The following is a 14,526-nucleotide window of genomic DNA, read 5'->3' as shown; positions in this document are numbered from 1 at the left end:
AGCCTGTTTCCATCTGGTTACCTGTTTCCATATTTCATTACCTGTTTCCATCTATTTTCCTGTTTCCATCTGGTTCACTGTTTCCAACTATTTTCCTGTTTCCATCTAGTCCCCTGTTTCCATCTGGTTCTCTGTTTCCATCTAGTCCCCTGTTTCCATATGCTTCCCTGTTTCCATCTGCTCCCCTGTTTCCATCTAGTCCCCTGTTTCCATCTAGTCCCATGTTTCGATCTATGTCCTGTTTCCATCTGCTCCCCTGTTTCCATCTAGTTTCCATCTAGTCTTCTGTTTCCATCTGCTCCCCTGTTTCCATCTAGTCCCCTGTTTCCATCTAGTTCCCTGTTTCCATCTAGTCCCCTGTTTCCACCTAGACCCCTGTTTCTATCTGGTTCTCTGTTTCCATCTAGTCACCTGTTTCCATCGAATCCCCTGTTTCCATCTGTCTCCTGTTTCCATCTAATCCCCTGTTTCCATCTACCCTCCTGTTTCCATCTGCTCCCCTGTTTCCATCTAGGCCCCTGTTTCCAACTAGGCCACTGTTTCCACCTAGTCTCCTGTTTCCATATAGTTCTCTGTTTCCATCTACTCCCCTGTTTCCATCTGCCCCCCTGTTTCCATCTAGAACCCTGTTTCCATCTTCCTCACTGTTTCCATCTAGTTCCCCGTTTCCATCTAGGGCCCTGTTTCCATCTAGTTCCATGTTTCCATCTAGTCTCTGTTTCCATCTAGTCCTCTTTTTCCATCTAGTGTTCTGTTTCCATCTAGTTCCCCGTTTCCATCTAGGGCCCTGTTTCCATCTAGTTCCATGTTTCCATCTAGTCCCTGTTTCCATCTAGTCCCCTGTTTCCATTAAGTCTCCTGTTTCCACCTAGTCCCCTGTTTCCATTTGCTCTCTTGTTTCCATCTAGGGACCTGTTTCCATCTAGTCTCCTGTTTCCATATAGTTCTCTGTTTCCATCTACTCCCCTGTTTCCATCTGCACCCCTGTTTCCATCTAGAACCCTGTTTCCATCTTCCTCACTGTTTCCATCTAGTTCCCCGTTTCCATCTAGGGCCCTGTTTCCATCTAGTTCCATGTTTCCATCTAGTCTCTGTTTCCATCTAGTCCTCTTTTTCCATCTAGTGTTCTGTTTCCATCTAGTTCCCCGTTTCCATCTAGGGCCCTGTTTCCATCTAGTTCCATGTTTCCATCTAGTCCCTGTTTCCATCTAGTCCCCTGTTTCCATCAAGTCCCCTGTTTCCACCTAGTCCCCTGTTTCCATTTGCTCTCTTGTTTCCATCTAGGGACCTGTTTCCATCTAGTCTCCTGTTTCCATATAGTTCTCTGTTTCCATCTAGTCGCCTGTTTCCATCTGCTCCCGTTTCCATCTAGTCCCCTGTTTCCATCTGGTTCTCTGTTTCCATCTAGGCCCCTGTTTACATCTAGTTCCCTGTTTCCATTTGCTCTCTTGTTTCCATCTAGGGACCTGTTTCCATCTAGTCTCCTGTTTCCATATAGTGCTCTGTTTCCATCTAGTCGCCTGTCTCCATCTGCTCACCTGTTTCCATCTAGGTCCCTGTTTCCATCTAGTCCCCTGTTTCCATCTGGTTCTCTGTTTCCATCTAGGCCCCTGTTTACATCTAGTCCCCTGTTTCCGTCTGCTTGCCATGTTTCCATCTAGTTACTGTTTCCATCTGCTTGCCATGTTTCCATCTGGTTAGAACCAGACTCAAGTAGAAGTTAACAACAAAACAAACACAAGGAAATGCTGAAGGTAAAGTGTGTCCGTGTGTGTTGTCAGTGTTTTTCCATTCTTGTCAGTGAGAGATGTCATGTTAGCATGATTTATGTGATGTCATGTTAGCATGATTTATGCGGTTATGTTAGCATGATTTATCTGATGTCATGTTAGCATGATTTATGTGAAGTCATGTTAGCATGATTTATGTGAAGTCATGTTAGCATGATTTATGTGATGTCATGTTAGCATGATTTATCTGATGTCATGTTTGCATGATTTATGTGATGCCATGTTAGCATGATTTATGTGATTCATGTTAGCATGGTTTATAAGCTGTCATTTTAGCATGATTTATGTGATGTCATGTTAACACCTATAGTCTCACTTCATGATACATACATTCCATTTCTTCATACAGAAATGATTCACTTGAACTTCAAATAAGTATAGACAAGCCCCTGCATATGCCCACCAATAAAGTTACAACTCATAATATTTTGGGCTTAAGGTAACATGTTGGGGGTAGTATTAGGTAACTTCATCTTATAGTCAAGATGAGGTGTCATGTTGTGGATTGTAGTAGTACTAGATAACAATAGCACTTCAGGGTATGGTGAGGTGAGGTGTTGGGTAGCAGTAGTATTTGGGGTGTAGTACAAGACGAAGGGGAAGTATTGTGTTTTGGGATGTAGTACAAGACAAAGGGGAAGTATTGTGTTTTGGGATGTAGTACAATACAAAGGGTAAGTATTGTGTTTTGGGATGTAGTACAAGACAAAGGGGAAGTATTGTGTTTTGGGATGTAGTACAAGACGAAGGGGAAGTATTGTGTTTTGGGATGTAGTACAAGACAAAGGGGAAGTATTGTGTTTTGGGATGTAGTACAAGACAAATGGGAAGTATTGTGTTTTGGGATGTAGTACAAGACAAAGGGAAAGCTAGGTGATTCCCGCTCTGATTCGGGTTTCCTGGCTCGCTCTCTCTCTTTCTCAGTCAGATGCTGTTACATGTCCCAGCTTGTCCACCTTGCCAGCTCTCCACCGTATAAGGACTGGAGCCAAATCTCTGTCCTCCTCCTCCTCTCCTTCAAGTCTGTAACAATACACACCATGGGGATTGTGACAATAAACATGCACGCTCAAACATTCACTCCCTCCCTCACACACACACACACACACACACACACACACACACACACACTCAAGCATTCACCCTCACAGACGCTGACACACTCCTGTACACACCTGAATGTGAGTATGTGAGTCACATGCTTTAATATGATCTGATCCCAAACTTGTGTTCTATTCACATACATTACACACAGAAATGCATGGGCACTTTGTCATACAATTATGTCATGAACAGCCAACACACTATATACCTACTCATACAAAAACACACTGACACACACAAACAAGCCAGCTCAAGCTAACCTACTGCTACTGATGAGTAAATTCGTATGCAAGGAGGGACACAAACGAACAGTACACCCTCCCCCCTCCTGAAAGAGCCAAGGAGAGAGAGAGAGAGAGAGAGAGAGAGAGAGAGAGAGAGAGAGAGAGAGAGAGAGAGAGAGAGAGAGAGAGGCACAGAGGGGAGATAATTAGGGGGTGTTAAAAAGGAGGGGAAAGTTTGGTGAGAATAAAATAAGAAGCTGGTGTGGGAGAGAGAAAGAGAGACAGAGAGGGAGAGAGAGAGAGAGAGAGAGAGAGAGAGAGAGAGAGAGAATGTGAGAGTTAAGAAAATAACAAAGAAGAGTGAAGAGGGAGAGCGGGAAGAGACATTAGATATCCTATTATTCTTCAATTCAGGTATAGTAAAAGAGTACTACTAGCATTGGTTTGTTTAAGTTTTCTTTCACTTGGTTGCTATGGTGCTAAGTTTGAGAGCATGACTGTTCTAATGTTTCTCACTTTCTCACAACCACGGAAAATATGATGAATGATTGATTAACATAGTCAACATCAACTCAGATAAAGCCATACAACAACTTGAATAGTTTAGATTGGTTGATGTGTTATTCTATGGATGAAAGTATGTGGAAGCTAAAAGGAGGACTAGCATATGTTGAGAGTTCAGCTTAGGTTCCCACAGATTTGTCTGGCATCCTGCCAACTGAGAAGAGAGCACTAGCTGGTGGAGACTTTTTTTAAGTCCTTGAGAATCAGCCTTATTAGTTTATTTCTCTGTGAACCAGTTGTCCTACAGTACATTATCTCTCTGTGAACCGGTTGTCCTACGTACATTATCTCTCTGTGAACCGGTTGTCCTACGTACATTATCTCTCTGTGAATCAGTTGTCCTACGTACATTATCTCTCTGTGAACCAGTTGTCCTACAGTACATTATCTCTCTGTGAACCAGTTGTCCTACAGTACATTATCTCTCTGTGAACCGGTTGTCCTACAGTACATTATCTCTCTGTGAACCAGTTGTCCTACAGTACATTATCTCTCTGTGAACCGGTTGTCCTACAGTACATTATCTCTCTGTGAACCAGTTGTCCTACAGTACATTATCTCTCTGTGAACCGGTTGTCCTACAGTACATTATCTCTCTGTGAACCGGTTGTCCTACAGTACATTATCTCTCTGTGAACCAGTTGTCCTACAGTACATTATCTCTCTGTGAACCGGTTGTCCTACAGTACATTATCTCTCTGTGAACCAGTTGTCCTACAGTACATTATCTCTCTGTGAACCGGTTGTCCTACAGTACATTATCTCTCTGTGAACCGGTTGTCCTACAGTACATTATCTCTCTGTGAACCGGTTGTCCTACAGTACATTATCTCTCTGTGAACCAGTTGTCCTACAGTACATTATCTCTCTGTGAACCAGTTGTCCTACAGTACATTATCTCTCTGTGAACCAGTTGTCCTACAGTACATTATCTCTCTGTGAACCGGTTGTCCTACAGTACATTATCTCTCTGTGAACCAGTTGTCCTACAGTACATTATCTCTCTGTGAACCGGTTGTCCTACAGTACATTATCTCTCTGTGAATCAGTTGTCCTACGTACATTATCTCTCTGTGAACCGGTTGTCCTACGTACATTATCTCTCTGTGAACCAGTTGTCCTACGTACATTATCTCTCTGTGAACCGGTTGTCCTACGTACATTATCTCTCTGTGAATCAGTTGTCCTACGTACATTATCTCTCTGTGAACCAGTTGTCCTACGTACATTATCTCTCTGTGAATCAGTTGTCCTACAGTACATTATCTCTCTGTGAACCGGTTGTCCTACGTACATTATCTCTCTGTGAACCGGTTGTCCTACAGTACATTATCTCTCTGTGAACCGGTTGTCCTACGTACATTATCTCTCTGTGAACCGGTTGTCCTACAGTACATTATCTCTCTGTGAACCGGTTGTCCTACAGTACATTATCTCTCTGTGAACCGGTTGTCCTACAGTACATTATCTCTCTGTGAACCGGTTGTCCTACGTACATTATCTCTCTGTGAACCGGTTGTCCTACAGTACATTATCTCTCTGTGAACCGGTTGTCCTACGTACATTATCTCTCTGTGAACCGGTTGTCCTACAGTACATTATCTCTCTGTGAACCAGTTGTCCTACGTACATTATCTCTCTGTGAACCGGTTGTCCTACGTACATTATCTCTCTGTGAACCGGTTGTCCTACAGTACATTATCTCTCTGTGAACCAGTTGTCCTACGTACATTATCTCTCTGTGAACCGGTTGTCCTACGTACATTATCTCTCTGTGAACCAGTTGTCCTACAGTACATTATCTCTCTGTGAACCAGTTGTCCTACGTACATTATCTCTCTGTGAACCAGTTGTCCTACAGTACATTATCTCTCTGTGAACCAGTTGTCCTACGTACATTATCTCTCTGTGAACCAGTTGTCCTACAGTACATTATCTCTCTGTGAACCAGTTGTCCTACAGTACATTATCTCTCTGTGAACCAGTTGTCCTACAGTACATTATCTCTCTGTGAACCGGTTGTCCTACGTACATTATCTCTCTGTGAACCGGTTGTCCTACGTACATTATCTCTCTGTGAACCGGTTGTCCTACGTACATTATCTCTCTGTGAACCAGTTGTCCTACGTACATTATCTCTCTGTGAACCAGTTGTCCTACGTACATTATCTCTCTGTGAACCGGTTGTCCTACAGTACATTATCTCTCTGTGAACCAGTTGTCCTACGTACATTATCTCTCTGTGAATCAGTTGTCCTACGGTACATTATCTCTCTGTGAACCAGTTGTCCTACAGTACATTATCTCTCTGTGAACCAGTTGTCCTACGTACATTATCTCTCTGTGAACCAGTTGTCCTACAGTACATTATCTCTCTGTGAACCAGTTGTCCTACAGTACATTATCTCTCTGTGAATCAGTTGTCCTACGTACATTATCTCTCTGTGAACCGGTTGTCCTACAGTACATTATCTCTCTGTGAATCAGTTGTCCTACGGTACATTATCTCTCTGTGAACTGGTTGTCCTACAGTACATTATCCTTCTGTATCTTTCTGTCTGTTGTATCCTGTGCCTCCTCCTGTATGGGTTTACATGGTAATAATGCGGGAGTTAATTCCTATTTGTGGTTATAATCTTTCCATTTCTGTCCCACAGAGAAGATGTCATTCTGCTGGAACTTGGTTGCTCTGCTCCTTCTACTACTACTGACCCCTGACCTGCTTCCCACCAACCTCATCAACACCCGCCCCCTCCTCACACACGCCATCCCCACCTACCCGCCGGTCACACTCCCCAAGATCCAATATGTTACCGGCGTGGGCTTCAACTACGACGAAGATGACTACACTGAAGAGGATGCTTCCCATTTGCCTCCCAATTACAGCAAAGCCTCATCAGCTTCTACTCTGGTTCCGATGCAGCCCAGGCCCTGTGACTACCACCCCTGCCAGGACAACCAGGTCCCCTGCTCCCAGCTCTCTGCCCAGACCGGGTGCCTCTGCCCTGGGCTAAGTGGGGCAGACAAGCCCCCTCACGCTCCACACCTCCAGAAGCTAGTACCAGGCTCTGATGGGGGGGCAGAGGTACGGTGGTGCGCCCCAGCCTCTGTGGTATCTGGGTACCGGGTCGTGATCGAAGATCGAAAGGGAGCGCCTCTCCAGTTCAGGGGTGATTCTCGGAGCGGGGTGCTGGAGGAACTAGAGGCAGGTGTCAAGGTGTGTGTGGAGGCAGTGAACATAGCGGGAACCAGCGCCCCCTCAGAGCTCTCCTGCCTGCGCTACGACCCCCCTGAGGCCACCAACCTGGCCCTAAGGGCAGGTGTCATCGGAGGGGGGCTGGGATTTCTCCTGCTCCTCTCCCTGGTCGCCCTGATCCTCTGGAGGCGACAGACGTGTAAAACTGGGGAAAACTCTGCAGAGGGACTGGGGAACCCCTCCTACAGCACAGAGGGAACGCTGTGATCCAGTTTTGGGATTACACACGGTACAGTGACTCAGTAGCACAGGCGACCCTTAGAGAGAATGTAGGAGTTAAGCAACGGGACAGAGCCAAAATGGCTTCACCCACCACTGACTCACCAGCATAGTGCTCAGGTTGTTCAGAATCTTGCACTTATGAATATAGAAATTAAACAATAACTTTTGACTTTTGTGGACTAAATAACCCTAACAAAAGCTTAAGAGGCTTTGTGACTAAAGAGACTGCAGGTTGCTTGCTGGCAAATTAACTTGTGTACCATAGGATCATGACAGGGAAAAGTTATGGCAGTCGAATTAATGTGTAGAATAAATAAAACTGACTGAATACTCATTATGAATTTTAAAAAAGCAATTGTTATTTTCTAATAAAAGTGTTTACATAATTTTGCCTGAGTTTGTGTGACTGATTGTTTTTCATGGCTGAAACATAATATCTTGATGAAACTAAATGAATATTGCTGGAAGTAATACAAGTGATGTCCTATTACAGTAATGCAACTTTTATTTTGAAACTTGAGTAAGCTGAACCGTTGAAGATGAAGAATCGGTCTGATTGGCTATAGCTACAATACTGTCTAAAGTCCCTCCTTTTTAAGAATTTCGTCCAATGGTTACCGCTCAAACAATCACCTTGGAACGAATGAGGAAATAATGTGACAATCAATATTCCATTCAAATGCGCACCAGTAAACAAGATGGCAAACTCAGGTAAGTGCGAATGCTACGATTGTATTCTGCATTTGACTTCTTCGTGTAGTTCGCAGCGCTGCTAGATCGTTACTGGTCATCTGTCTTTGTGAGCCATAATACGACAATACATTGGAACAATGTCAATGATTGATTTTTGTCAGTGTAACGCCAGGTTGATTTGATAGGCTATGTGGGGTTTGAAAGTTGCTGGGCAAGTTATCATACAGTGACACAGCACTTTTCTACTGTAATTTTTTTGGCCAACTTCTGCATTCTCACAGTCTGGCTCTGTAGTAGAATAAATTATATTTTCCTACGAGTTTATTTCCTCAAAGAGAGGTTATGGTCAGAGCCAGGAAGCAACAGGAAGTTAGTTGTAAATCATTTATGTTAATTTTGGTCAAGGCTAAATAAAGCTTTGTCATCATGGTGTTATCTGTAGCAAACTGACCTCCCCTCTCCACAGATAAGGATATATCCTACTCTGACCTTAAGGCCCTCCTGGCCAAGAGCAACAAGGGTCTTCTGGTGGTTGACGTACGGACCAAAGAGGAGGTAGACCGTGGACACATTCCAGGATCAATCCATATTCCAGGTGAGCTTCAGCCAGAGTCCTGGAGTGAAATTATACTCTCAGGTCCAATTGGAATTTGCTGTCCGGAGACCAAACCTTTGGAAACATAATGAACCCCAATTCACATGGGTGTAATTCAGCCAAATATGAGCAAAACAGGTTTGATTTACTGTTGTTGTCGTCACTGAGCCAGCTATTTTGGTATATTTATTGCGTTCTAAATGGAGCTGTATTGCAAACTTCCTGTGTCTCCTCTCCTAGTTGATACAGTGGAGAGTGCCCTAGCGCTGGACCCTGCTGAGTTCCAGGCCAAATATGGGGTGCCCAAACCCCCCCTGGACGCCCCGGAGCTGGTGTTTCACTGTCAGATGGGCCGACGAGGAGGCGTGGCCACAGACAAGGCACGAGGCCTGGGATTCCAAAAGTATGAGTGTACATTTTGACAATACTGCTCTGTATTCTGTGTTTGATACCTTGGGAACTTTTTGTAAATGATGACATCTTCCTTCTCTGGTTCAGGGCCGTCAACTATGCCGGAGGATACCAGGAGTGGTCTGAGAAAGAGGGGAAATGAGGCGCACGATTAGCCTGCATTGTGAAAGCAGAGCATAAACACGCACAAATGATGCTCACATTCTGCTGAAACATGAAAGTACTAGGATATCACTCACCTTTTTGCTTCTTGTATTTGTTATTACAGGTGTGTTCTATATGTTTTAAAATAAAGATGGAGAATAGATTGTACAATTAGTTGTTTTGTGTTTCTTCAACAACAACAAAAACATGTTTCCCCAAAGAGCTCCACGTTTCCCATCTTCTACCTCTACCACGGCTGTAACCTTACACTGCTTATTACCTTCAGTAAGCGTTTCCCCAAACCACCTGTACCGCTGAGGCTGCACCGTGGCACATAGGGCTTATCCATGTGATACACATCTACATCCCACAGACATAGAAGGAAACCCCCGGCTTTGCCTGATGGTTGAAGTGAGTCAGTTTTCGGACATGTAGTGTACTGTAGACGGGTGTGTGCCTTTCAAAATCATGTAGTGTATGTGTGTTTTTGCATGATGGTGAAATGCCTTTGTTATCAAATCCCTGAGTGTGTATTCTCCATTAACCTCTCCACTAATTTAGCGTAAAGGGGCACCGTAAAATATACTTGTCTGAGACTGATTGGTTAACATAGTGGAATTTAGTGATCGTTGCATCTATTGGCTTGGCAATTGAAAAATATGATATGCCAGTATGATGTTGATTAACGTACAGTAGATTTTGCAGCTAGAGGAATAGCCTCAGAAACACACAGCGCAAGTTCCTCATACATGTCTTATACAGTGCACAGTGATGGAGGTTTTGATTAGATATTTTGATTTGCGCACAGACGCTGCATATGTGCTCAAGGCGAAGTATAGTATATCCCAACATAAAAGCCTGCTATCATCATCACTCAGTTTTTATCAAAAAGCATTTTAAATTGTAAGAGAAATTGAAAGAATACATTTTGATGACAATCTTATTTTACATTTTTATCGCCAAGTTGTCTACAGATGTGGCACAACAACTTCTGACCATTAATACTACTACTATGTCCCCAACGCTGACTGCTCTCATGGTAAATATAAAACTCTGTGTGAGTTGCTCTCCAAAGATAAAAGTAGTAATGCCTGTGTAATACTGTGTGGTTAGTTGTGTTTGCATGTTGTATTTAAACATAATTTCACTACGTTGAAACAGTAGTATGCTCTCTGTGTGACATATAGTCCTCTCTTTTGCAGTGTGGCAGACATTCAGCTGTCAGAGGTATGAATACTACTAGAATAAGGTTTGGAGGCCCCAACATGACATCAAGCTGTAACTGACTACATATTTCTCCAGTTCAGTGTTGTTCTCTACTAACATCGTTATCACTCACAGAATGGATCAAATCTCACTCTGTTTGACCTGAAAAACACTTATTTATCTTGTTAAATGTCATTAAAACTGGTTTGCATCTTCATATTTAGTTGGATCAATGCGTAATATGTAAATATTTGCTTAAAAACCACAGCACTTCCTATTGTTCTCCCAGTTTATTTTGATTTAGTTGGAATCAAATGCATCAAAAGCAAAAACACACATAGTACATGGATGTCTTAATATGAGGAGGGATAAAATGCTTTAATAACAGTGCTTGTGGTAACAACTTTAAAGGCCTTTGACAAACAAAAAAAGGCCTTTGACTTATTTACCCATTGCTGACGCTGTCACTATGCAGCTTTGCTGTCGCTACGCAGCTATGCTATCGCTATGCAGCTATGCTGTTGCTATGTAAGTGCCCTCTTCAGTCAAGAGGACTCAATTCCCTGAAGGTCCTCCATAGTCACCTGCACCACCTACACACATACAGTGGGGGAAAAAAGTATTTAGTCAGCCACCAATTGTGCAAGTTCTCCCACTTAAAAAGATGAGAGAGGCCTGTAATTTTCATCATAGGTACACGTCAACTATGACAGACAAAATGAGAAAAGAAATTCCAGAAAATCACATTGTAGGATTTTTATTGAATTTATTTGCAAATTATGGTGGAAAATAAGTATTTGGTCACCTACAATCAAGCAAGATTTCTGGCTCTCACAGACCTGTAACTTCTTATTTAAGAGGCTCCTCTGTCCTCCACTCGTTACCTGTATTAATGGCACCTGTTTGAACTTGTTATCAGTATAAAAGACACCTGTCCACAACCTCAAACAGTCACACTCCAAACTCCACTATGGCCAAGAACAAAGAGCTGTCAAAGGACACCAGAAACAAAATTGTAGACCTGCACCAGGCTGGGAAGACTGAATCTGCAATAGGTAAGCAGCTTGGTTTGAAGAAATCAACTGTGGGAGCAATTATTAAGAAATGGAAGACATACAAGACCACTGATAATCTCCCTCGATCTGGGGCTCCACGCAAGATCTCACCCCGTGGGGTCAAAATGATCACAAGAACGGAGAGCAAAAATCCCAGAACCACACGGGGGGACCTAGTGAATGACCTGCAGAGAGCTGGCACCAAAGTAACAAAGCCTACCATCAGTAACACACTACGCCGCCAGGGACTCAAATCCTGCAGTGCCAGACGTGTCCCCCTGCTTAAGACAGTACATGTCCAGGCCCATCTGAAGTTTGCTAGAGTGCATTTGGATGATCCAGAAGAGGATTGGGAGAATGTCATATGGTCAGATGAAACCAAAATATAACTTTTTGGTAAAAACTCAACTCGTCGTGTTTGGAGGACAAAGAATGCTCAGTTGCATCCAAAGAACACCATACCTACTGTGAAGCATGGGGGTGGAAACATCATGCTTTGGGGCTGTTTTTCTGCAAAGGGACCAGGACGACTGATCCGTGTAAAGGAAAGAATGAATGGGGCCATGTATCGTGAGATTTTGAGTGAAAACCTCCTTCCATCAGCAAGGGCATTGAAGATGAAACGTGGCTGGGTCTTTCAGCATGACAATGATCCCAAACACACCGCCCGGGCAACGAAGGAGTGGCTTCGTAAGAAGCATTTCAAGGTCCTGGAGTGGCCTAGCCAGTCTCCAGATCTCAACCCCATAGAAAATCTTTGGAGGGAGTTGAAAGTCTGTGTTGCCCAGCGACAGCCCCAAAACATCACTGCTCTAGAGGAGATCTGCATGGAGGAAGGGGCCAAAATACCAGCAACAGTGTGTGAAAACATTGTGAAGACATACAGAAAACGTTTGACCTGTGTCATTGCCAACAAAGGGTATATAACAAAGTATTGAGAAACTTTTGTTATTGACCAAATACTTATTTTCCACCATAATTTGCAAATAAATCCATTAAATATCCTACAATATGATTTTCTGGATTTTTTTCCCTCATTTTGTCTGTCATAGTTGACGTGTACCTATGATGAAAATTACAGGCCTCTCTCATCTTTTTAAGTGGGAGAACTTGCACAATTGGTGGCTGACTAAATACTTTTTTTCCCCACTGTAGGTCATGAAGAAGAGTGTTTATACTCCGAACACAACAGAGCACTTTTATAAAGCCAGCAGCAGAATTCTATAATGTAGAATAACATTTAAATAGTAAAGTAAAGGGAATCAATACTGATATAACCCATTATAAACCTAGTGTGAATACCAATCCAAGTCAAGAGCAGAACCCATAGCAAAGGCTTTTGCTTCAAACACATATTTGACCTTTAACCTCTGTGTCTGACCTGTGCGTGGCAGGGGTCAGGGTAGTCACAGACGTCCTCTGGGAACACAGTGCGCATCAACTGCTTCAGCTCTGTTGGGTAGACATAGGTGGGATGGCCACCGTCACCCTTCTGGCAGCCCACCCCATGGTGATACTGTATGGGGAGATATATGGGAGAGATACATTTACATTTACATTTTAGTCATTTAGCAGACGCTCTTATCCAGATTGACTTACAGTTAATGAGTGCATACATTTTTTACCTGTGGTAAATTCAATTGATTGGACATGATTTGGAAAGGCACACACCTATCTATATAAGGTCTCTCAGTTGACAGTGCATGTCAGAGTAAAAACCAAGCCATGAGGTTGAAGAAATTGTCCGTAGAGCTCCGAGACAGGATTGTGTTGAGGCACAGATCTGGGGAAGGGTACCAAAACATTTCTGCAGCATTGAAGGTCCCCAAGAACAGAGCGGCCTCCATCATTCTTAAATGGAAGAAGTTTGGAACCACCAAGACTTTTCCTAGAGCTGGCCGCCTGGCCAAACTGAGCAATCAGGGGAGAAGGGCCTTGGTCAGGGAGGTGACTAAGAACCCAATGGTCACTCTGACAGAACTCCAGAGTTCCTCTGTGGAGATGGGAGAACCTTCCAGAAGGACAACCATCTCTGCAGCACTCCACCAATCAGGCCTTTATGGTAGAATGGCCAGACGGAAGCCACTCCTCAGTAAAAGGCACAGGACAGCCCGCTTGGAGTTTGCCAAAAAGACGCTCAGACGATGAGAAACAAGATTCTCTGGTCTGATGAAACCCAGATTGAACTCTTTGGCCTGAATGCCAAGCGTCACGTCTGGAGGAAACCTGGCACCATCCCTACAGTGAAGCATGGTGGTGGCAGCATCATGCTGTAGGGATGTTTTTCAACAGCAGGGACTGTGAGACTAGTCCGGATCAAGGGAAAGATGAACGGAGCAAAGTCCAGAGAGATCCTTGATGAAAACCTGCTCCAGAGCGCTCATGACCTCAGACTGGGGCGAAGGTTCACCTTCCAACAGGACAACGACCCTAAGCACACAGCCAAGAAAACGCAGGAGTGGCTTCGGGACAAGTCTCTGAATGTCCTTGAGTGGCCCAGCCAGAGCCCGGACTTGAACCCGATCGAACATCTCTGGAGAGACCTGAAAATAGCTGTGCAGCGACGCTCCCCATCCAACCTGACAGAGCTTGAGAGGATCTGCAAAGAAGAATGGGAGAAACTCTCCAAATACAGGTGTGCCAAGCTTGTAGCGTCATACCCAAGAAGCCTTGAGGCTGTAATCCCTGCCAAATGTGCTTCAACAAAGTACTGAGTAAAGGGTCTGAATACTTACACTACCAGTCAAAAGTTTTAGAACACCTACGCATTCAAGTATTCTTTTTTTCTACATTGTAGAATAATAGTGAAGACATCAAAAGTATGAAATAACACATATGGAATCATGTAGTAACCAAAAAAGTGTTAAACAAATCAAAATATATTTGAGATTCTTCAAATAGCCACCCTTTGCCTTGATGACAGCTTTGCACACTCTTGGCATTCTCTCAACCAGCTTCATGAGGTAGTCACCTGGAATGCATTTCAATTAACAGGTGTGCCTTCTTAAAAGTTAATTTGTGGAATTTCTTTCCTTCTTAATGCGTTTCAGCAAATCAGTTGTGCTGTGACAAGGTAGCGGGGTATACAGAAGATAGCCCTATTTGGTAAAAGACCAAGTCCATATTATGGCAAGAACAGCTCAAATAAGCAAAGAGAACTGTTAGCACTGAGGCGGTTTGCCCTAGTAGGAAGTCCACAGTGTGCAGCTCACCCTGAGCTATCAGCTCAAACATAAATATCACTGTCATGTCTACCTCTGAT

At 43.6% G+C, this 14,526-nt stretch overlaps 3 protein-coding genes across 3 annotated transcripts in view; all 3 read left to right on the top strand.

Annotated features, from left to right (window-relative positions):
- Positions 1 to 14,526, top strand: part of LOC311107599 (monocarboxylate transporter 8-like) — a 274,710-nt gene that overhangs the window by 202,215 nt on the left and 57,969 nt on the right. The gene's annotated exons all lie outside the window — the stretch shown is intronic.
- Positions 3,269 to 7,544, top strand: LOC311107848 (leucine-rich repeat neuronal protein 4-like). Its single transcript, XM_084150414.1, has 2 exons — positions 3,269 to 3,532; positions 6,340 to 7,544. The coding sequence occupies exon 2, from the start codon at positions 6,345 to 6,347 to the stop codon at positions 7,143 to 7,145; it is 801 nt and encodes a 266-aa protein (XP_084006540.1). The 5' UTR covers positions 3,269 to 3,532; positions 6,340 to 6,344; the 3' UTR covers positions 7,146 to 7,544.
- LOC311107737 (thiosulfate:glutathione sulfurtransferase-like) lies at positions 7,823 to 9,171 on the top strand. The gene is made up of 4 exons (XM_084150256.1): positions 7,823 to 7,871; positions 8,320 to 8,448; positions 8,689 to 8,851; positions 8,947 to 9,171. The coding sequence occupies exons 1-4, from the start codon at positions 7,859 to 7,861 to the stop codon at positions 8,999 to 9,001; spliced, it is 360 nt and encodes a 119-aa protein (XP_084006382.1). The 5' UTR covers positions 7,823 to 7,858; the 3' UTR covers positions 9,002 to 9,171.

This window comes from Coregonus lavaretus (assembly GCF_964263955.1).
Source record: "Coregonus lavaretus genome assembly, chromosome: 32".
In the NCBI taxonomy this organism is placed as follows: domain Eukaryota; kingdom Metazoa; phylum Chordata; class Actinopteri; order Salmoniformes; family Salmonidae; genus Coregonus; species Coregonus lavaretus.
Note: the sequence above shows the minus strand (reverse complement) of the source record. Positions and strands in the feature narration are given on the sequence as shown.